At 40.0% G+C, this 25,396-nt stretch overlaps 1 protein-coding gene across 5 annotated transcripts in view; it reads right to left on the bottom strand.

The window, feature by feature from the left end:
- The window catches only part of afap1 (actin filament associated protein 1), a 161,586-nt gene that overhangs the window by 107,374 nt on the left and 28,816 nt on the right, over nt 1–25,396 (bottom strand). For 3 of the 5 annotated variants that reach the window (XM_079667685.1, XM_079667689.1, XM_079667688.1), the window contains exons 1-3: nt 23,779–24,011; nt 3,133–3,261; nt 2,207–2,289 (exon numbers count right to left, since the gene is read on the bottom strand). In XM_079667685.1, coding sequence (XP_079523811.1) covers nt 2,207–2,289; nt 3,133–3,261; nt 23,779–23,815 — 249 coding nt within the window. In that variant the 5' untranslated portion in view covers nt 23,816–24,011. Of the gene's footprint in view, nt 1–2,206; nt 2,290–3,132; nt 3,262–5,457; nt 5,511–23,778; nt 24,012–25,396 lie in introns of those variants that run through there. The other 2 variants (XM_079667687.1, XM_079667686.1) reach the window with 2 other exon arrangements.

The raw sequence follows: 25,396 nt of genomic DNA, 5'->3' as shown, positions 1-25,396 counted from the left end.
AGTCCCGGATGACCGCCAGAGTTTCCTGTCTCTCAGAATTCTTGTGTGCTCGCGAGAAGATTCTGGGAACAGATCCTCTGATGACACCGGCTGATATAGTCACATGTGACTTTGTTGTTATTGGTACTCGTACGGTACCCTGGACTCATAGGACCGTAGTTACAGACGTAACTATCGGTTCTCATCATTGCGTCAGACAGTATAGCTCCGAAAGTTGCAAAGAGTATAGGGTCCCTTTCCTCAGCTGTTCGGTCCAATCTACAACATCTTGGTGTGACATCTGATCAGGCAATGCATTTTGATCAGCATGTTCAATCACTGACCCGTGCATGCTTTTCCATCTCAGAAATATTGCAAAGCTCAGGTCTGTTGTGTCATTGTCATCGGAAATGTTACGATCCTAGCTGTCCGTCAAAATGACTGACAACGAAAAAGTCTAAAGCCACCACTGCTTTGGAGAAAGAAGCGATGTGATATTTGGGCCCTTTTTCGCTACAATGAGGCGGAGAAAAAATTCGCATTTATTGTTTTATCAGAAGGGAAGCAATGTAGCCATAACACAGCTAGCTGGTGAAAAAACCACAAACCTGACCAGATACTCTCAGCAAACCTGCATTCTTAATCATTCAATCTGTGTTTTTCATAAAATAAGGACAAGATATAATCTTATTGTGAAATAAGTTTGACTAAAATGACAAATTATTGGTTTTGGCTAGACTAGTTTGACTGAAATGTTCTATATAATCTGATGACTAAAAAAGACTCAACAGTTTTCATTGACAAAAAGTAGACTAAAATAATTAGTTTTCTTTGAATAAAATAAGACTAAAATGCTCAGACTTTTAGTCGACTAAATCTTGACTAAAATAGTTACTGTTTTAGTCGACTAAAATAAAACTAAAATGCTCAGACTTTTAATCGACTAAAACTTGACTAAATAAAAACAGGATGAAGGTGACTAAATATGACTACAACCAAAAAGGAACTTTAACACAGGACTAAGACTAAAACTAAATTAAAAAAATAGCTAACGAAATTAACACTACTGTTAACCAGATCCAGCAGGATGACCACACATTACACCCATTTTAAACTTCTTACATTGGCTCCCAACACGTTTTAGAATTGATTTTAAGGTTCTAGTTATTACTTATAGAGTCCTGCGTGGAAATGCACCGGAATATATAAGTGACCTTCTCCAGCCAGTAGGTCACTTAGGTCCTACTGACTGTCCCGAGGTCTCGTCTAAAAACTAAAGGTGACCGTGGCTTTCAAGCAGTGCTCCAACATGTGGAACTCTCTGCCTATAGACAGTCTCTGTAGAAGCTTTTAAAAACTACAGAAGACCCATCTTTTTACATTGGCTTTTATTTCTATTTGAAATGTGTGTGATGTGTCCTGTTATTATGTTGTTTCCTTTCAGAACTCCACGTGGTCTGTGTTTTGTTTTCATGTTGACCTTAAACGTGTGCCTCATGTTGTTATTGTATTCATGTTTATGTGGTCTTAATTTTAACTTTTTACTTTTGTGTAAAAACTTTTACTGTGTGTGTGTGTGTGTGTGTGTGTGTGTGTGTGTGTGTGTGTGTGTGTGTGTGTGTGTGTGTGTGTGTGTGTGTGTGTGTGTGTGTGTGTGTGTGTGTGTGTGTGTGTGTGTGTGTGTGTGTGTGTGTGTGTGTGTGTGTGTAACTAATCGGCTAAATTGACGACTATTGGTCGACGAGAAAAATCGTTAGCCTAGTTACAGTCCTTATTGTCTGGTGATGAAGGCTTTGATGTGTGTTCTAACACACAAGTGAATTGGTTAGATGCTGACGTGCGAAAACACGTCATTATTACTGATCTGTTTAAAAGTGTGTTGCAGTTACAAGCTCATGTTAAATCGTACATAACCAATTGCCCCTTGCGGGATTAATAAAGGTTTTGATTGATTGATTGTACATGTCAATGATTGCAATAACTATATTATTTGAATTCGAGGGTTAAAAAAGGAGGACAAGTGTTGGATCGGTACATACATTGACAGATGCATGTGTATCTTTCTTATGATAACATACAATTGACTGTGGTTGCATCCTCCAAAACGTTGGAACTGAACCTGAAGCATCATGATGTTGCCAGTAGGGCTAAATGCTGACAAGTCCTTTTTTTATATTGTAGAAGTGTGTTTAAGGTCAAAGGTCATGGTGTCAAGATAAGGTCTTACCAGCCAGGGGTGAGGGATCTCAGGGAGGGGCATCTGAGGCGGTGCCGGCAGACCACTGCTGATCTCTGACTTGAAGGAAGGCTCTGTGAAGGAGGACCAAGCATCAGGACATGAGAAAAAGTTATTTACTATAAAGTGGGCTTGAGGAGGTGTAACTCTGAACATTACATGGGTTTGCTGGTCTGGCGAAGCGAAAGCGTGTTGAATCCCCTGAAAGGGTCCCGCTTATTTGACTGATACTTGATAAATAAATAATTTGACAAAACATATTCATTTAAACGTGATTTTTTGGATTTATAAATGATTGTTTTGCTTCTGCTAGGAAAAAAATCTCTGTTGTACTGGGAAATGGTTGTAGATGCGGCCATGGCCACAGCGGTCATTTTAAGAAAGTACCATACAGTATGATGCTCCCCATACCGAGTTCCCATTGGTCGTTACTTCCTGTCTTTCTTCCTCTGCTGATTTAACTTTCCTCCAGCTCTCGGTGTCTTTTAACCTCATTACTTCTGTTTTTCTATTTCAATTTCTTTACTTTGGCCAGTTTAACCATCATAATTCCCAATTTCCAGGCCCCCCAAAAATATAAAAATTAACATTTGAAACACTGCAATAGCACATTTGCAAAGAAATTTTAAATTAAATGCACATTCAAACTTCACATTTTCACAAATGTGAAGTCATTCCCAATATTCTTTACTTGTTCTATTGTAATCTGGGCTGCAACTTTTCCTGTTTAGATTTTGTACCCTTATTGAGATCCCATCTCTCAGAATGCCTTCACCCTCTCTGCGTGTGACAGATCTGAAAGTATCAACAAGCCAAGGTCTAGAAAACATGAAGGCACACAGGTCATGTAAGATATGTAACCATGTAAGCTCTAGGTATCTCCACAATGTTTCTGAATAGTTTTATTGTTATCTCACCTTTTTCTGAGAGGACTCTTTGCAGAATGTTTGAGAGGTGCAGCTTCTTCTCTCGGACCCCCGCGCTCAGATACTCCCTGTCCAACAGGTCCAGGAACAGACGGAGCTCACACACCAGCTCCTCCATCGCTGCAACATAAACACACACGCTTAAATTCACAAAATATATTCAGTGATGCCATTGGTGAAGACATTTGTCATATAGGATACAATATACCCAACAGCAGGCAACACGTTGTGAACTAATGGAGGAATGGAAACGTTGCTACAATTAAGTCCAACACTGCACAAGTATTATTCAATTATCAATCATAAACGTTTACGATAATGCCATACAAGATTTCTCTTTTTGTGTTTATTTTTATTCCACACAGCTATGCTACTGTTTTTGTCTCTGAAACTAGAACTACCATAATTCAATATTGTTAAATTCTATGGCTACTCATGTAAATATTGCATAATTACACCAGCTTCCAGACTGTGGTCATGCTGATGCTGACTTAAGGGTGGCAAATTGTTAACTTGACTGTTTTTCTATTCTGTGGTCTCATCTCCAATAGCTGTCTGCTTTTTCTTTCATTCAACCATACACAGCACATACACACTTCACTCTTTGTGATATTCAATAATCAGCCTCACAATAGATGCTTCAGGGGACGCTGTATTTCAACGTTTTTGCCATGGTGGCATTGAATAACATCAAGTTTAATCTAGTAAAATGTTGTTTTTCACAATGAAAATGAATAAATACAGTTGTTTTAGGTAGAAGTTTTTTAGCAATATATGTGAGACGCTCTTTCAAAATAAGTAGGATGTTGCAACGGCTCATTTTGAGATTAACATGGATTTGTGTCCAATACTTCTGTTATGTCCATTTTGGGGTATTAGTGGACAAACAAACAAAGCCCTGGCTTTCATAATATACAAATTGTAATTACTATATTCAAAAGAGAATTATATTTTTGATCTCACTCTGATCCTCTAGAAACGCTACAAATCATGTACGAGTCCCTGAGATTGTGTTTGATACGGACTTGTGTCCACCCTTCACAAAAGGTAATGCTATCTTCAAACAATGTTTCAGTATATCAGTAAATTAACTGCAATGAATGTTATATATTATTACTGGTCGTCTGGGCTTTTTTGGCATACATAGTTCTGCTACAAACCGCTAGTTAAACACACTACACAAAGAGACTACTCAAAATATTGTTTTACACTGTAGTCCAACATTAAACTGACATTGAACAAAAGTAAAACATGTTAAAGTTGACAGCCAAGTAGATATGTAAAATAGATCCTTCTAACAGTCAATCATCATCAAGCTTAACAGTGTTATGATAAGCCATGATAAGAGCCGTTGGAATTCTCTAGATGAGTTTATGGTTTGCCTTGCCTTGTTTTACTTTGTTTGCCTGGCCTAGTTCCGCAAATAAAGGATTTTGATTTCTACGGGGGTTATTCCCTATCTTTATTCAAGAGCGTGGTCTTTAAATTTGAGAGCATAATTTATTGATTTCACCTTCAGATTATGTATTTCTTTCCCTCAAACCCTGTCCTCACACTCAAATAGTGCCTGCTTGCGCTTAGATTTGCTCTGCTTCTGCTCAAACTGTACGCTTGCACTCAGATATATTGCTGCCTGCACAGATTTCCCGTGTTCCAGATTAAAACTTTCTCCTCGCACTTAGGCTGTTTCTGTGCGCTCGTCAAATGTCTGCTCTCAGATTTCTGCTGTGCGCTTGGATTTTTTTTCAACCCTGTCAAAATCCCTCAATCAATAGGAGGCCAGGTGTCCTTGCGGGTGCGTTCGCTTTATTTATTATAAAACATTTGGTTTATAAACTCCCGCCTAAATTAAATAATCCTAATACATCCTAGGCCTATCCTAAAGTCTAACATTCAGAGTTCAACAGAGCGTAAGAAATCTACTTTTCCAAAGTCCCTTCTTACATGCCCCTTTACAAATTGTTTTATTTATAAGCTATCAGTGCCTTATCAGTAGTGTGTATGTACAACTCTCAACACAGATGAGAAGAAAACTAAATGAGAGGCGTATTACTTGCTTGTTTTCACATAATCATTGCAGTTTTTAAAGAGGAACATGGTGTCAGGATCTCGACACAAACTGATGAACCCAAATGCACGACCCAGAGACAAAGTCTTGAATGTAAAAAATAAAAATAAAAATTTCATAGATCAGGTAATCTCTCTTAACAGAGTAGGTACTGGAAATAATAAAAATGCGGAGGAAGGAGGAAAAAACTAAGCATAACAAAAAGAGTACTTAAGCCTACAAAATTAACAAAAGAAACAAAACCTGACATGAGTGAAAGCGATCCTTTCTGAGCTGAGGCTTGGCACGACCATTTGGAGAAACAAACAAAACAAACTGACACAGGACAGGGGAGAGACAGGACTATTTAAACATGAGGGGAACAGGTGGAAACAATCAGGGGCGGGGCAGACACTGATGATGACGGGAAAAACACATAAGGGGAGGAAGAAACAGGGCCTGGGGCCTCATTTATAAAGCCTTGCGTAGGATTGACGTGGGAAGGTTGCTTACGTAGGACAAAGCAAATAAATACACACAGACATTTTCCGATTCATAAAAGACTGCGAACCGGCGCAGGACTTCCGTATGGCACATCCTATGCCAGTTTCCCTTTATAAATCATAATCAACTCGAAATACGGCGCAGCTTTTGCGGGCTTCACGTAACGCCCATATTTGCCGATAAATAGTCAAAGAAACGCCCATTCATTTTGACTGACTTTATGAAGAAGATGGCAGGAAATGACGACAGAACAGCTAAAAAAGACATCTCACACCGTGTCAGATTTTGGTTATTTTGGGGAGGTCGAAATAAATCATATTGTTTGGTAGATGCAGTTTGAACCAGAGTAGCAGCATGGAGGTCGGATCGTCACCAAAATAAATAAATAAGTGGTCCGAAAAAGGTTCATGTCTAAAGGAAATACAACTAATGTGTTGTGTTATATTAGCTGTACAATTTACCACATATGGTGTTCTTAGTTTCCATACCTCCTGTGTTTTACGAGCGACTTATCAAGTAAGCTATTGGCGAACGGCATAAAACATGATAGTATATAAAACCATGCTCGTATCTATACAACCTTTCGAAATGCAAAACGGCGTCAGTTTAAAGTAATTCTGTCCTTCTGTTTACCGCATCATTTATGAGAATACATTTATTGACAAGAGAACATAATCGAGGGGTGATCAATAACATTTCCGTATTTATTTCTCCAAGTTATGTTTTTGTGTGCACTGAGGAGTCTCAAACTGGCGTTTGTTAAATCATTTTAAGATTGGCTTTAATCAATTTGTGAAAAATAATTCTTCATGTATGATAAATGAGAGGTTGTGGTGACCACGTATTGATACACTGGTTCATAATTCACACATGGAACTACAATTGGGGTTTTGTTTCCACACGGACCTGTTGTGTGTTCCTTATATATATTGTGTGCCCTCCTGGCTCTTCCTCTTGTCGTCCCGGGCTGCGACCCGACAACATGTCCTTTGCAGCTCTCTATTAAAGACAACTTTGCACCTTCGATGCACCGCCTCTGACTCCCTATCTCTCGGCACTACAAGGTAACATTTTATTTATGGTATTATTTCCACATATTTCTCTCCATTCTTCCTTCTGCAAACGGTGTCGTAGTTTCTCGTCTCTCCCGTTTTTGTGCTTAGTACGTACGCATGGGTCAGAGTTGGCAGGAGGGCCGCATATTTTAAGCGGCCCGACCAAGCAGAGGCAGAACGGCAGAACGGCAGAGGCAGAACGTCCAAAATTATAACCCGATGTGGGCATTTATTAAAACATGAACATATTACATACAGCCTCAATCCTGCTGCTGCTGCTGTGAGCGTGAGCCCAGCCTGCAGCCACCAGGATCTCACACACACTCCCTCCCTAACAAGAAAACAGCACCTAAATACACACAGACTAACAAGACACAGGTGGGGGGGAGGAGACAACAGAGCACCAGGTGCACACGATCAGCAACAATATACATGGGGAAGTGATATATCAACTTTACACAATTAACAATTACTGCAACTTAATGTCATGATTAATACACCCTCAACATATTATTTGTACCCTGATTATTCCCAACCGCTGTCATTCTTACAATAGCATGAATACTTTCGGCGCTCTCGCTAACTCCCTATATTTTCAGGCGGAGCCGAGGACCCGACCAGCACCTGCCAAACGACATTCCAATCAATACGGTTTTAATCAGTTAATAAATACTACCTCAATAATTAGTATAAATTATATAAAATGTGCAAATATGCCATGCCAAACTGTACTGTGCAAATCCCGCTAATAAAGTGCAAAACTGTTCACTAAAGTGCTGAGTTACAAGGCCTGAAGCCGTCAGTCCACAGTGATGAAGGCCCAATCCCAAACCACTCCCTCGACCCTACCCCTCCGTGACGGAGTGAACTCCGTCTGTAGCCACACTCGCAGCTCAACGAGGCTCCCTCCTGTCAGATGGAGGGAGTAAATACAGCAGCAAGCTTTGGGACGGCCTCCCCTCTCTCCGGCAGAAACAGGAAATGCCGTAACTGTAACAACGGTTTCAAATCAGCATCTCTTGGACTAAACATTTAAATTAATAACTCAAATAAAACTCCAAACATCTTTGATTGTGTTATTTTTTTGTAAAGCTCTTTTAGTTTTAAACCTGATGTTTATAAGCTTCTTAGTTTTTGCAACAGTCTGTAAATATACACAACTTTATAATAAAATGCACACATTTACCTTTTTCTAGACTAAACACGGGTATGATCCTAAGTTAAAACATATGAGGTTATCATGAGGTTATTATCATCTTAGTTTATCAGTGGATGTTTGCTGGAACTACTTGTAAACAGCGTGTTTCCTGACGGACACACACAGCGTGACTCCGGTCAGGTAGAGACCGGTCTCAAGTCACCACCGCTGCACATTCGCTGTTTGAGGGCTTGATAGCCCACTCCCCCTCCACACCGCTCCACACTCGTTGGTTTAAAACAGCCCTTAATATGGCGGACCCTCCGCGTGAACACGCAAACGGAGGGGTAGGGTGTAGGGGGCGGTTTGGGAATGGGCCGAAGTTACCTTCGTCACAGAAAGACAAGAGGTAAGTACAAAGTAAAACAGGAAATGGAAAACGAGACATAACAATAAACACAGAGACTGACTAGAGATGAAGAACCTAAATAAACAGACATGACCAGACGTGAAAAAACATTAAGATGACAGAGATAATACATAACATAACACATAATACATAACACAACACATTTGACGAGACACATGAATTTGATTTGCATCTGAAGTAACAACCATATTAGTGTTATGAGTTGGTTTAAAGTCCTACAACTTCTAAAAAAAAAACACTTATTTCATTTCCAGTGAAGTTAAGAAGAGTTTGTTTGGTTCTCGAAAGTGAAGAAATAGCATTTGCTAAGTGTATTTCAACATTGTCGGTGACTGTGATCAGCTCGGACGTGAGTGTGTTTGTAATGGGCGGATTTAGTGATTGGGGCGCAAACGCTGTATTAATTTCACGTATTTTAACTAGAAATGTTTGTATTGACAGAGGTAGAAGAAGTAAAACTGTTATTTATTAGAAAAGCTATTAATACGACATGGTAAAAGTTGTGCATTGAAATTGTTACTTTAAGTGTAGAGTCAAAGAGAGGCTGATTAAATTAACTTTGCACTCATCCAAAGAAGATGAAAAATTGTTTGGATGAGTGCTTCTAGAGACATACCATAAGCAAAGCCTCCAGTACTAACAAAATACAGTGCTCTACTCAAGGGCCTGTTCTGGCACTTACATTTGGAATATAATTAGAAGCCGCAATTTGTTACAGTGAAGCTACAGAACATCCTAAAACCACATCTTAGGACAGTTCAGCAGATGGCAACTGGTCTCTTCTGCATGACCTGCTAGATCAAATTAAATATTCGCAATGAATCTGGGAAACATCTTATGTTTAAGTAATAAGGAGGTCCAAGTACAAATAACTTTTGTACTTCTAAGCCGAGGTGTATTCCGCTTCTTTTTTGCAGGTGAAAAAAGCTGCTGATACAGCAAACAGATGTCTGAGAAGTCCAACCCATTAAATGAGTCAACCAACCTATCATCTACGGAGAGCACTTTCTGTGGTTCTGGGAAACTTAATTGCATTGTGGGTTGGGATTTACAGTAAGATGGTGGTTTTTGTTAATTGAGATTGGTGTATGGTCTGGCATCGTCATGGATACTGCCTCAAAGGAGCCACCAAAACATGGCAGGGCCTTACTATAAAGCATTTCTTTTGGCCATACACACATGATTAAATAAGGACCTACATGCACACAAAGGTTTATCAGTGAAAATTAGGGGTGCACCGAATGGGAAATTCTTGGCCGAAACCGATACCGAAAATAGGAAACAGTTGGCCGAAAACCGAATGCCGAAAGGCCGAAAATGATTAATAGAAATATATATATATATAATGTATACATTTTTTACCAATGTTGTTCAGCTGCCTGATTATGGAAAAATAAATGATTATGGCAAAACTTAACTTAAATAATAATCACTATTATGGGTCCATAAAACATTTATTCAGCACTTTTGAATGCATACAGTACATTCATTCCAAGTCAAGTGCATTTTCTTTTCTCTGTAGGATAACTACAACAAAGTGCATTCAGAACAATGCCAAGGTGCTTTAAAACTGCATAAACATCTAGGCCAGGAGGCCTACAACAAAATAGTGTAAATAAAGACTGTAACAGCCAGGCCTTCAACAACAACAAATGCACCTATAAGTGCATGCATACAAATGTGCAAACTGGATAAATCCACATGAATGTAACTATTTACAAATGAAATTACAATTGAATTTCAAGAATCTGTAAATAAGGCTGTCTGTCCTCATAAGCAAAGTAGTAAACATTGTATAAAGATACATAAAGTGAAAACTGGATACAAAATCCACAATCAATTACAAATTAAATTACAATTTCAAGATTCTGCAAATAAGGTGGTCTGTCCTCATGAGCAATGTAAACAACATTGTATCATTTAGATACCAAAAGTACAATATATTGAACACTGTGCTGCTGTCATTTCCCCCTAATGATAACCTGAGATGGTGAATTATAACTCACAATGAAAATTGTTCAGGAAAGTGGGTATAGAGTAGACATGTAGAACTAGATAAGCTTATGATAAGCCAGCCTTGTCTACTTATTAAGGAAAAGTGGCAGGTTCTTTTTAATGAACATTAGCTTCTCTGCTTTATCAGCCATATGACATGTTCCTCTTCTCATCAAGCACATGAGAGGCAGCGCTGAACAGTCTCTCGCTGTCAGTGCTTGTGATTTGATCTTACTCCGCATATTTGTCCGGGTGTTTTGATTTCAAGTGGTGGAATAATCTCGAAGTGGTGAAAGTCTTTGCAGATACACCCCCTCGAGAAATGTCAGCTGAACACGTTTTACAAATCACAATCTGCGCCTCTTTCTCTGATATTTTTAAATATCTCCAAGCGCCAGACATGTTGGCTGTGAGCCAGCCGCGAGCATGGTTGCGCGCTGTGCTTGTCGCCGCGATTTGATTACGTCATCACAACAACACGTTAGCTTACCAACATAACCCTGTTCTCTGACATTCGGTGATATTTTTTCGGTGCTAGAACCCTTTCGGCCGAAAGCCGAAAGGGCCTTTTTCACCATTTTCGGCCGATAATTTTCGGCGGCCGAATATTCGGTGCATCCCTAGTGAAAATATTCTAAGTCTCTCAAACTTGACCAATAAGACAGCTCTTGCATAAAGTGCTTTTAGTTATGATTTATTTAAAGGTCCCATGCCATGCTTTTCCAGTTATTACCCATCCACTTGTGTATTATGAAGATTTGTATGCATGTAAACGGTCTGCAGAGTCAAAAACCCTCAAAGTACACCCTGTAGCGAGTAAAACTCTAACACAGAAAATACCTTTCTATGCTGCCCCAAAACGCCTCGTTGGAGATTTCTCATCTTCCATTGTTTTCTTCCTGGGTTCTGTGACGTGTGAATTAGGCTTGGGCGGTATCATTTTTTTCATACCGTCATACCTTGCTGACATCATACCGTGGTATACGGTATATGACGGTATGACTTGGGTCGACTTGAGCGAGGTGGCGTTCGGCGGCAAATAGATGTTTAGAACGGTATATTATATGTTCGGTGTAAATGCAGCCCGAGCCGGTAGACGCTCGCAAAGTGCCGCGACGTGTGCGCAAGTGCAAAACAAGGGCTGCATACATGACACATTGTGCAAATGGCACATTTTGAGATCGGATACAGGACGCATTTGTAGATGTCCGACGTTGTTTCCATTGTTAGCTAAGTAAAAAATATATCATCATACATAAACATTTTCCGGGAGTAAATACTTGACTTATTGAATAAAGTTTGCTATATTCACCAACTAGTTTGGCAATATTATTCCGTGCATGTGTTAAAAACCTTATTTCCATTTGATTCATTGGATTACTCGCGTGAATGTTTAGCACGTTAATGCTTTCGTTTTTAAAACCGTCCGACCTCCACTACAAAACCATCAACCAGTTGCATAGTATTAAAAAATGTCAACACTCACTCACCCCGTCTTAAACATTCCCAAAGAAGTGCCTCTGTCTCTCGTTGTGCTGGATGAAGTCACTGGCGACGAGTAAACCCAAAATAGTCCCAAACAGGCGCAGAGGCATTTTTCTTTTTTACTAGTTGTCCGAGTTCGGGGCCGGCAAATGCTGCCGCCATCTTGCTCAGCTCAGCTCTGTGCTGAGCTCTGAGAGCGGGAAAGACGGACTGCCCTCCCCTGCCCTCTGCTGGCGCGTGCTGTGCATTACAACCAATGTCGTCCCTGTCAAAACTCAGTGTCAGTGTAATAGAATGAAACGCATCTGTGATTTGGCGCACAGTCTGTGACGTCACGGTATTGAAAATCATACCGACGGTATTTCGAAATACCCTGGTATACCGTAATACCGTCATACCGCCTCACACACAAGGATCCCTTGGCACACAAGGATCCCTTGGCTAACAGGGAGTCCCCATTGACTTGCATAGAGCTCCCTGAACGCTGGTAATAGGCAAGTTGGGATCGCGGAGAAATGCTCTCCGCGGAACCATTCTCGCAGCGTTATAAACCTTTTTCTTACTCAATATCAAACCACACTTATTGTTTTTACTTCGGCTGTGAGGGTTTGTGTGTGCTCAGGATGAGTTTCGCTGTGTCTCTCTGTATCGCCGACCCAGAAACCAATAGAAATTACAAGGCTAAGGCTGTAATGCTAACTAACTTGCTTGCTACTAGCTAGGTAGCTAACTTGATCCAGCCACTCCTGGTCCTTTCATCAGATGGGAAGCGAAAGAACGAGCAAGACCCATTGCTGGTATGATAACCACCTGGTACTAAGCACACAGGCATCTTGTTAAAGTTATCTTATCTTAGCTATCTCTTATATTTAGCAGAGGAAAACAATTGTGACATCAGTTATTGACATCACTGGAATGTGTAGTCTTTCTAGTTGCATATTTTTCATATTCTTATATTTCAACAGTGTTACGAAAAAAACTTTTTTGACATGGAAATTATTTTTTAAGATTGACAAACATCATATGTGCAATTCATGGCACAATTCAAATGGGATAGAAAGATAAGTTTTCTCTCTCCATTGACTTCAATACATAATTTTTCCGAAATAAGGTCCCATGGACCGGAAGCCTTTTCGGCCGAAAACCCGCTGATTCATAAGGACCCATGGACCGGCAGTAGATGGGCGTGACTTCGCCACTCAATTCAGTTCACTTTCTTCTACTTCCTGTACCCGGTTTCCTGTCTAAAGGTACGGACACACCAACCCGATTATCGCCGTTGGTGGGCGTCAGGCCGACGATGAGCGACACGCCCTACTCAGATTGGTGTGTCCCGCACTATCGGGTCTTTTCAGCCGACCCGACACCCTTTGGGCCGAAAACCCGCCAATTCAACATGTTGAAAAGCCCCATGAGCTTCTCATTGTAGAGTGAAAATGGAACGCACACGCTATTTGTTGTTTGTTTAAATCATGCAGTCTGTTCTTCTTCTCTCGGTTATCACGCAGTCTGTCTTCCGGTTGTTGCCTCTTTTGAATGACGAATACACACTACCGCCGCCTGCTGGTAAGGAAAGTTATTGCCACTCACGCATGCGCAGTTCGTACGTGCTTCTTGGCCGTCGGCTGAAGTCTTTGCGGTGTGTTCCAGTGCGACACATGGCCAAAACGCAGAGACGCGAGGCGACGCAACAGTCGGGGGCCATCTGTGTCAGTTCTTTGTTGTCAGATTGGTGTGTACGGGCCTTAACCTTCAGTACACATTTTACAAATATATAAATGTGCAAATATGAAACATACAGGTCAATATCACCTTGCTATTGGTAGCTGAACTGTCAATACCCCAAAACATATTCTTAGTTACAACCTAATTTTGAATTATTTAGACACAATTAACACTTATAGTTTCATGCCTTGTTACATAAGAATAGATCATATTTGTTAAGTGTTATTATGTTAGAATTAGTATTCTTGTGGTACTACTGCCTTATTAGGCCCATATTGAGCAGAGCATATTAAGACCAAAACTCATGTACAACAACTTCCTTACTTGCAATAAATAAGCACTAATTAGAGGGTTATTGAGGAAAAACTCTCAACTAATGGCTTATTACTTGTAGAATATGGTCATGCAGAATAAGGCATTAATAAGTATTTTATAATGACTAATAAAGAGCCAATATACTGCTAATATGCATGCTAATTAACAACTAGTTAACGGTTAATTTGTGTACCTTCATATAAAGTGTTACCACTTGAATAAATACAATATAGAACATTTATTTTTTTGCTATTGACCACTAAACTTCTGGTATGCTTAGTGTGTGCCTATTATCCAGCAATATTATATCTCTGTTTTATATCACTGTATATAGAATATCTTTAACAATTAAGATGATGTGTTATGATCTAAAAGCTTCAGAATAAATTCATCTTTTTCCACTGCTGTTTCCAATTTCAAGATAAACATTTGAACCTCAATTCATGATGAGAACTGCTCCTCATTGCATTTTCATGATGACTTTTGATTGTCTCAAAGGATAAATATTATATTACATATAATACAAGATGGCTTTAGGTAATGGTACATTTGATCTGCAATTCTGGTGAAAAGCTGAGAAAGTCATTCAATATTACAGTCGTAATGTTTCATGGAGAATCTGTAAAGCCTCAACCTGGAGGATAGAGGGAGAGTTGTGACAACATCAGAGGACGGGCACCGCTCCGATTAGTTTATGATGAAAGACAAGCGGCCTCGCTCCTAGTTCTCAGGTCTGTAATTATGAGGTTTCTGTGTTTTCTTCTACCCATTGGACATGCCAAGCAAACATCACAAAGCGGGTTGACTGCTATTAAACAGCACAGGTGGTTTACCGTAGGAGCAGATGTCTCCCTGACCGCAAATACACATCTGCAAACCCTGATCTGAAGAAAGAGGTGTAGATAAAGGGAGAAGGATCAGCGCTGACAGAAGTTTACATAAGATATGAGAGAACAAGGCAAAATAGGGTGGAAAGAGAAAGAGGGCTTCTCTAATAGCAAGTTAAAGAAAGACAGTGTTTGAGGAGAGCAATGATACTCCCTCTGGTATCTCTTAAAAAGATAATTAGAGGGTGCTCAGCCAAAAACCACAAGCCAAGGAAAGGGAGATGGAGTAAAGGGGTGTTGTATTAAAGCTCCAGCATTGGGATTCTATCTTCTATGTGGTTTCCTTAATTGCACTGGGAATCTGCCTGGGTGTGAGAAATGAGTTTCACACTGTACAGAACTTTTTCATTAGTGAAGTCATGGAAGTTGTCAACTATCTCTGCTAGCATGGAATTATATATTTATCCTCTGATAACATAATAACCAATCCAACCAGGACACTGGAATGGTCCCAAACAGTGGATGGGTCGACCTGATCCAGACAGATCAGTGTCAGCCCAATACCAGTCTTAGCCAACGGCTCCAGTCTCGACCAATCCACCTAGATAGTTTGTTGGAGTTGGTATCTACCATAGTATTTACATGGAGATAAGCCCCGCCCCCTAGCAAGCGTGTCTTGTTTGAATGATGTGAGTAAACACAGCCGAATATTCGCATCGCGTCCGATGTGAACGCAGCATTAGACTCTCGTTTTAATCGACTGGGTCATAAAATGTATATCATAATGTCATCTATTACTAAATTGATCCTTTGACCGTACATTCTTTAAACATTGGTGGATACATCAACTTGATACCATGAAGCCTATCATTTAATTGTAAATGACAATTGTCAGGGCACAATACCAATCATCTGTTGTTTTAGACTATTGGTTAAACACAAATAAAATGTAAGGTCCTAACTAGCAAGCATAATGTTCTGTTGTCATGCTGCTATTCCTGTTTTATTTGGTTACTCTCCTCTCACTTCAGTGTCATCACCTCCTGCCCTTGATTGAACCCCACCTGCGTATATATCCCTAATTAGTCTCACCTGTGCCCCATTATCATCCCTCTCCCTGTGATTTAGTCTGTGTTCACATTCCCCTCTGGGCAAGTTCGTCTTTGTACTTTCAAGTGTTCCAGCAGTATTTTCCCTATAGCTCATCTTCCAAATGAACCCAGCTTCGTCTCCTGATTCGGTTCTTGCCTTATTCTTATCTGTTTTGGTTGCCTACCGGATTGACCTACCGTGTGCCGAACCTTTGCAAAGTAAATACCTTACTTTGAAAGGCAGGCAACCTGGCTCAGTCAGTAGGGGCTTGTATCGGGAACCGTAGGGTCACTGGTTCAAGTCCCCGAACAGACTTAAAATATGGAGAGTGGAATACTTGGAGAGGTCCCAGTTCACCTCCTGGGCCCTGCAGTACTGACCTCGAGCAAGGCACCAAACATATGTATAGACTGAATTATGAATTACCATTCATTCAAAGTGTTTTGCTTGATCCACAAACCAAAACAGTGCTGAATGAGACATACAGCCATGGATGAGGGAAGGAGGGCTGCTGAGGGGAGAAACATCATACATTTTCAAAAAATCAATTTCTTAATACAGATGATATGTTTTGGGAAGGAAAATGTACCTTGCATTTGTCAATTATCATATGTGTGTTCATTATGTTACCCTTCATAAACAAAGGAATTAGAGAACATTTGCAGTTTCCAACATCTAACAAAGTAACTCAACACAACAGAGATCATCCTTTCAGTCGGGCCTATCAGAGTACACTGGATTACTGTAATTAATGCAGCTTTAAACTTTACAAGCAACATTTAGGATTTGTGATTTGGTTATAGCTAAAAATGATAAAAGTAGATCTGGCTACTAGAGGTTTCCTTAAAATGTGAGGATTTGCTAATTATTGATTAGATTTGATTGATTAAAATCCAAACAAATGTAATGCCCTGGGGAGGAACAGAGAGACATTGCTTTCTAACAGCAATTCATGTGAATCCTCACTGCACTGCATTTATATCAAACGGTCATTGGTCACATCTCTCGCTGTGTCTCATTGCTTCTTCCATTACAGCTTTGACTGCTCTGAATGCTCGGTGGGAGACATGAGGACTGTAAAATGAATTTATTATAGTTGTTTCTGCAAATAAATATATCATCCTGGCAAAAAACAGCTAGACTTACCTTACATAAAGCTTAGGTAATGTTTAGTGTGAAACATTTAAACAGACATTCTGAGTAAAATGTATCCTACATAGGGATGTATTGAAAACCGGTACTAAGTCAGTACCGGTACCTGATTGGACGGTATTGGTATACCGTTAAGCCGCTGGACAAACAGTGCTGCTATCGCTATATGAATTACGCTACTTCCTTAGTTTAAACAATTCTGGTTGGTTGAGAACCCTCATCCTGTATGACGTATCCGGTTTGAGTACCACTCTGATTGGCCACTGTGAATGCCACTCGTCATCTCTCCTAACAACGCTCTTATTATTGTGAGACTCCTGGGTCAGACGCAACATCTTGCTAGAAACATCGTCTCAAGTGTCTTAACATTTAACAACCTATTAATGATGCATAACCATTACCCACTTATCGGGAAGAAACTCAGCTAACAGACGATATTAACCATTTTACCTACACGGAACAGAAGTTCAACACCATGAGTCTAAATCAACCCTTAGCAAAACGGGCTAACTAGAGATGTCCCGATCCGATCACATGATCGGGGTTCGGAGCCGATCACGTGATTTTCAAAAGATCGGAATCGGGAGAAAAAGATCGGGGATCGGGATTTTTTTTTTTTTTTATTATTTTTTTTATAAATACTTTTTTTAAATGTTGTATTCAATGTTACAAAACAAAAATGACCATGTTCAAGTCTTAAAGTCATCCTGAGGCCTTAGTTTTGGTTTCAAATTACACAACATCATGTATGTGTTGCATCTTTGGGGCTTGTTTTCATAGACCTGGTTGCTTATTTCTCTCAAATCTGGCAACAGAGTGGGCAGGGCGCAGTGTCTAATTGTAGCATTAAGCTAACGAGTACTGATAAGCTTTATTTTGTTTTGATCCAATGCTGCACAGCTATATCCATGTTGGATAGAATATCCAATTTAAATAAAAAAATAACCTTAAGGGACAACTTGAATGTTTTTTTTTTCTCTTAATGCATTGCATAAAGATCGGATCGGGAAAAATCGGTTTCGGCAAATTGTCAAAATCAAATGATCGGAATCGGATCGGGAGCAAAAAAAGGTGATCGGGACATCCCTAGGGCTAACGGCTACTTTAGCACATAACTGGCAAAAGCGATTCAACTGAATAATGGTCATGTTTACATGGATTTATGAACTGACCCTAATTACCGCACCCCTTCCAGAGACACACTGTCAAACACATTCATGCCTGCTTGGTATGACATTGAAAAAGTTACATTAAATAATAAATAAAAATAAATTACAATAAAATGACTTTTGTTTAATCTTCACATCTTGTAATCATGTCTATAATTTTGATCATCAAATTATTGAAAAGTATCGATAAGAGTATCGAAAAATACCGGTATCGATAAGCAGTATCGGTATCGATAAAATCTTAACGACACCCATCCCTATACATAATATATTTTTAAATGAAAGTAGCTACAGCCTGCTGGAAAAGTAACTAGATGATGCAATGGTCCAATGTGCAATCTGACATGACTTGCATTAGCAAATTGTCAATACAGAAAGCCACAGCAGCTATTTGCTAAATTCATCCATTGGTGCTTTCTTAAAGGTCTCCCATCATACTATTTTTAGGCGTATATTATAGATATATATGTCTCAGGTATATATAAAAAAAATTCTCTGAAGTGTTTTGCTCAAAATACCAAACAGATCACCCCTTGTAGCATGCCTCATGCCCCTCTATTTCAGCCCTGTTACTAAAGTGCTGATTCTGGGTCTGGCCCTTTAAATGTAACCGAGCTGCTGCTTACCACGCCCATTTGGAGCTGCTGCTGGCCAGTCCCCTTTGGAGCGTCTGCTGGCCACACCCCTTTGGAGCGTCTGCATCATGGATGTATAATAAGAACTGGATACCGCGTCGGAGGCAGGGTCTCGTTCTTTCCTATGAGAGCAGCTTATTGGTGCATGAGGACAAAATGCCCCAACTTTTGAAAGAGCGAAACTTCACACATTACCCGACCCGTCATGCCTGGCTGTCAGAGCAGAAGAACCTGTTTCTTCTGCTCTGACAGCCAGGCATGACGTGTCACAGAGCATGCGCCCCTTAAGCCCCACCCCCAGAGCTCCGTCTCTCGGCTCAATAGAATGAATGGAGACAGAAAATAAATCTAGATTCTGCTTTTAGTGCATTTTACAACTTTAAGGACCTAATGATTATAATAAGGGCTATAAAATACTTAATACTGGGTAGTTCATTTAGTTTTAAAAAAAGTATCCACTGATTTACAGACGTCTCTTTCCCAATGTTAGTGTATCAGCCCAGTGACATCATGGACTGATACGGAAATTGTAGTACCGCCGTTTGGACACAATTAATATTTTCCTCAGAGTCCGGCGCACTCCCTGGGGCTTGATCTGCATATAAGCAGTGATCTCTCTGAAGAGAAGGCTGTCTACCAGCAGAAACTCAGCTAAACGCTGCCGTGATTAAACGCCATATTATGTTCCAAACCACATCAAGCATTATTTCTGAAACAGTATGGACCTCCAACGCTTTCTCTCTCGTGGGTTTACCACAAGGTGAGTACGTTTTATATCCGGCTTCTTTGCACATACTCTCAAAATGTACCAATGTGACAGTGAGACAACCTATTAGTTTTACTGTTTGATGCAGAAGTCCAAATGTACATTTTTGGATGATGATGATGATTATCAGTAGTGCCAGTATTTTTAAACATATTATAAAATCAACACAGGTTTTCTAAATAGTGCTGGGGATCTCTCTTCTTCACCCTGTGTATTTATTCCTTACAGATGAATATTGAAGTCGAAGGCCACCAGGGGTATGATTATTCTGCTCAAAAAGAAAGATTCTGTTCTCACATGCCAGCTTACTGATAGTCAGTTCTCCTCATCCCGTCTCTCTCTTTCTGCCATCCGTCTTCCCTAAGACCACCAAAAATTAGGTCCTTGCACGTGAAAGCTTTTAAACTTTAATCATCATAGCGGCAAATAGACTTTCAGAAAGGGGGGGGACCCGCAACTCTAAACCAGAACCAAATGGGCCAAAACGGTGACACCATGTACCTATACTACCCACATCACACACCCCGATTCATTGTAATAATTAATGCCTATAAACACTTTAACACTTGTGTATTTTTACCCCCATAACATGGCATAAGTGGAATACCTCTTGCTGAAAGGGATCCTTGACGCGTTTCCACTACCAGCTCAGGTCAACCCTGAGACCAAAGCAAGGCAGGGTCCAAAACATTAGTACCAAAATGAGCCTTATTGAGGGCTAAAACCCGCCAGCTTTTATTACTGCTAACATTAAAACTACAACCAGTGCATTTTAATGAAACCACCTTGATTGTGACTCCTAAACTGGGGTATGAACAAAACCATGACTTCTGTGTACTGTTACACCTCCATTGAATTACAAGGCTACCTAAAACTATAACAACTAGGTCTCAATCCATACTAGATAACACAATTATTATAATATAATTACAAAATAAGGATTCTCCTGACGCTGTAATGTTACCTCTGAGATAAATACTGTATGATGGAAACTTGGGTAAACCAGGTGGGTTTACCATCTATTATATTCCTGAATATTAGTTCTCCTAAAATCACAATTGTTAAACTCTTGACCAAATCCAAAACAAACACATGCCTCTGCTACATTCTCGTGCTGCTGAGATGTGATTACAGCTCCTCCAAACAATGGATGTCTGTCAGAACCTCAGCAGCAGCCCACAGAGCAGCGCTGGGGCTACCTGACAGCCTGCAGCTGCTGGCAGGGGTTCGGTTCATGGACCACTCCATTGCCTGCTACATGTAAAGGACAAGAGATATGGAGCATTTATATTGTCATTCCAGGATCATGTTAGGAAACCTATGGCTGTTGTGTGAAGCTACCCCAATGTTGACCTGGACTTTGTGATAACTTACTGGGAAATGCCAGCTTCAGAGGACCTGGGAAAGCAATGATCTAACTAGAAAATGCATTTCCTGCTGAAAATGCATTACCTGTGTTCGAGTCCGAGTCCAAGTCCGAGTCACCCAAGAAGAGTCCAAGTCAAGTCCGAGTCACAAGTCTTCATGTATTAATCTTAGTGGATATATTTGTTGAAATGTAGCTGCTCCTCTACATTGCTTTTATCCTGTCATGTTATACTAAAGTGTCTATTGAACTGCTGTGAAGCGAGTTTGGCTACAATTCTTGTAATAGGTGCTATACAAATATAAAGCTTATTCATAATATTCATAATAATATTATTATTAATATTTATATTATTTTAAATGACCTTCTAACTATATTTAAAATTAGTTACCTTTTAGAGAAGTGATTATATGATATTTGTATGCTAATATTTTCTTCTTCTGGACTCTTATTTTGAAGGAACTTTTACGGGAAGTCAATGGACAACAGAGCAGTGTTAACATACATGTATAATGACGGATAGATGACGAATAAATTAACATATACTAAATAGTTACATTGGGTTTTTAGCAGCTGGCTGATAAGGGCACAAGCTCTTACGTTGGTAATGATTGTATGTGTGCAATAAACAGATACCATCAGTTGGACAATCTGACCATCATTCAGCCGGGGGCGCTACAATTATTATAGTGAATGTTTAAATTCTATCAATAAAGATTAAGCCCCAGAAAGCACATGGCTGTTAGCATGCACAATGATGACGCTCTGCATGTTAAGTAGCCATGTGCTTTCGTGTTATCGGCTGAATCTTTATTTATTGATTAGATCACATTACTCTGATGATAGTGTTCAAGACAGCCTATATGTCTGAACTCGATCCTTAGAGTAATGTGTTACGGAGCCTTCTCTTCAATCTTTTTTCCACATAACGAGCATTTTGCGCTGCTCTTTCCCAATGTGGAAGCAGAATGTGTAGCATACAGCATGATGCGGGGTGTGTCTCTGGACATCTCTAGACTGGAATAGCGGGGTCCGGTACGTGAACTCGCCTCGCAGGTGCACACCAGGATAGAGGACATCAGACTCCAGAGAAAACTTGCTCGAGTCCGAGTCCAAGTTGGAGCGTCAATGTACAAGTCGAGTCCGAGTCATCGTGGGGGAAAAATTCACGAGTCCAAGTCATTGTGCGCGAGAATTCACGGGTCCAAGTCCAAGTCGCGTCGATCAGTGCGCGAGTCCGAGTCACGATTCAGTGTGCGCGAAAATTCACGAGTCCAAGTCCAAGTCGCGTCAATCAGTGCGCGAGTCCGAGTCGAGTCACGAGTCCCGAAAATCGGCACTCGAGTCCAACTCGAGTCAGAGTCCAGGACTCGAGTACTCCATCTCTGGTCCATTGTAAATAATAATTTGTATGTTTGTTTTTTTTTACTAAGCTGACATTAAGTACTGTTAATATCTATTAAGAAAATGCAGAGGTTTTTAATTTCACTACTCTTTTAGCTGACATTTAACAAATGCAGGTAGATTTTTAGCAGCTATTCACACTAAATCAGTTGTCCCTGCCCCTGGTGCCAGGACCAACAGATCCATCTTTCGGCTCAGCAGCCCTGTCCCCCCATAGTGCTGAACCTGAACCAGCTTTTCTCCCAACTGAAGGAGGTGAGCAGCATTGTGTTGAATGCCATGCCACTTAACATATCTGAAGGGAGACTGGAATACAATATATATATCAAAACAAAAAGCTAACATCTAATTTCAATTATACATTTCAAACACAGTATTTTCCCACATATTTAAGTTATATTTATTTGGATTTATGCATTCATGTTGAGAATGTTCCATTCAAAAATGTTATTATTAAAAAGGCATTTACACCATAAAAGATGACTATTGAGATCTATTGTTGTCAGGAATGTTAGTCTTATATGTATGGCCAGAGGGCAGGACCACATGTACTGCCCAATAGCATTGTGAGGCTGAACAAAAGGACCTTTTGACTATGTAAATGTAGTCTTTTAAAAAAACAAAAACATTTACTGACTTTTTTGGATAGCTTAAAGTAATGTTGTAAAATTTCAATTTCGGGGGCCTTACAGGGTTAAGGGCTATTGTTTATTGTTATTTACTTTAAGATGTTTATTCTTAATCAATAATTGAATTTAAAAACTCTTATTTAAATGATGTGTGTGTGTCTCTGTATTACTGATGATACACTGAGAGAATGAGCTCATAGTGCCGCTGATCACCATAAGCTAAACAGTCTGTATGTCACATTTGCATAATGTAAGCTTTGTTGTTACTTTGCCTGTGGGAATAAGAAAAAAATAGTTGGGTATACTGAATATTATTTGATCTATTCCACCACTAGCTTAATCCCAAATAATGTAGAGGTGTGTTGTAGGTGCCTTAAATAACCCCTTATTTTATAGTGAGATGTATTTTTATGTTCATATAATAGTGATTTCAATGCCACCCAAAAATGATCACTGGTTCCATCCTGGCCACCCCACTGAAAATGTCCTGGCTCCGCCACTGAACATAATCAGAATCAGCCAGGAAGTATATGAACTATCCTAACGGGAGTTTTCCAGCGCGTGTAAGTGTCCGTGCGTTTGTGCACGCGGGCTTTGAGCGATGCATGAACAGGAGATAGGCTACAGCCTGGTCTAAAGCATTTCATACTCATATCATTAGCTGACTTTTTGCACTGAACAAACGGTTAGCCTACGTTTTAAGAAAACGGAAAACTCAGAGTAGGCTCAAAAATATGAGGATATGAAGTTCCGCAGAATATACCAAAGGGATACCGAACCAAACTGGTCTTGAGTTCTGAGGTACCGGTCCCTGCAGACTCCCACGGAAAACAGGCTTCAGTAAAGGAGGGTGTTGAGGAACTGGGAATAACGTCTTATTACGGTACAGAGAGACAGACTCACCCCTGTTGGAGCCGAACAGAACCGGGTCGCTCCTCATCGTGAAATCCGTCTCATCTAATCCGGAGCAGGCACGTGCCCAGCGGCTCGCGGCAGCAGTAACTCCACACACGGACTTTAACAAGCTTTATGCTTCAGTTCCAACTTCTACGTATTATTTTTTTCTATCGAACCGGCCACTGAAACCTTCCTCTGCTCCAGAAACTGCTCTCTCCTCCTCCCTTCTTTCCTCCTCCCCTCTCTGATTCCACTAATGTCTCTCTACCCCTCGCGCTCTCTCTCCCACAGACTGCCTGCATGGATACATGCTGCGTTTGAAGACCATCGTACATAACATAGTTCACAGCTTGCTTGTTGGATTTTACCACGGGTCAGACTAGGTTTTAGAATGAATTGATTGTATTAATTATTTTTATAAAAACAGAGCATGTTGGTGCTGCATTAAATAAATCAGTATATTTCTAGATAAAAAATATGAAAATAATAATAGTTTAAAACAATGACATTGACATTGCCGGGTTTATTCATTCTTCTTGATATTGAACAAAAAATACATTGTCCAATTCACTGGATATCCAAATCTAACCTCAGTGCATTTGAAAGCAGCGTTTTCCTCCTCTCTGTCTGCATGGAGAGTCTATAACAGCAGTCTTCCATTTGTTTTAAGTTTGTTTCAGTTTTTTTATGAATATACTTCATTACATGTATTGGATATACTATGAGGGAATTGTATTTACCACAGAGTGTTAAATGTGAATAAGGAAAGCATGAAATACATGACAGTAACATCACAAAACTATAAACGAATATTTAGAATAAAATTACATACGGTTATTGGTGAGAGCTGTAACCACACCAAGGCTGGGACAGCCTGGACAGGCCGTTAGACAATCACTGGGATAGCACGTAGACAAAGGCAACCATTCAAGCTTACTTTTTTTTTCTCACATGCAAACTCACACAGAAGGGCTGAAGCCTCCCAACAGGTTTGAACTCTTGCTGTGAGGGAACACTGTACCTTAAAATTATTAGCGTATTATCATAATTAAAACTACCCAAGCTAATAACTGCTTCCATTAAGTGGTTCATTTTTTATCTAACATAACAAAGTTGAGATAAGTAGACAGTGTTCATGGTCAGATTACCTTATTTTGGTGCTGCGTTACCTCGTAACAAACCCCCCTCACTTTCCACCCTAAGTAGAATCTAAGCAAACACCACATGCTTTAACTATACCAGCCAGTGATAACAGAACAAAAAAGCACTGACAAACTATTAGACCAACAGGGCATCAAATGAAAAATTGCAATGGCAAACATCCACACACAAATACAAATACACACAGACATACACACAAGATTTTTGGTCAGAAGAGATCTTTAGAGGTGCCTGTCAAAAGACGCTCGGCTAATCCAGATTTAATCTTCATTAAAACTCACTTTGCTGGTCTGAAGAATTTGGCCTATAAAAGTGAGCTGAGATGAAAACACATAGGGAGGATGGGTTGGGCTGTTTTTATGGCAGGAGAGAGTGGCATTCCTAACAGCCCTGTTTATTGTATTGCACTGCAGCAGTGTGCAGGTCAGATGACCCTACATTAGGGAATAGCAGTGGAGAAATC

The sequence above is a fragment of the Notothenia rossii genome, assembly GCF_949606895.1.
Source record: "Notothenia rossii genome assembly, chromosome: 3".
Lineage (NCBI taxonomy): Eukaryota > Metazoa > Chordata > Actinopteri > Perciformes > Nototheniidae > Notothenia > Notothenia rossii.
The sequence above is the reverse complement of the archived record's forward strand: the minus strand, read 5'-3'. Positions and strand labels throughout refer to the sequence as shown.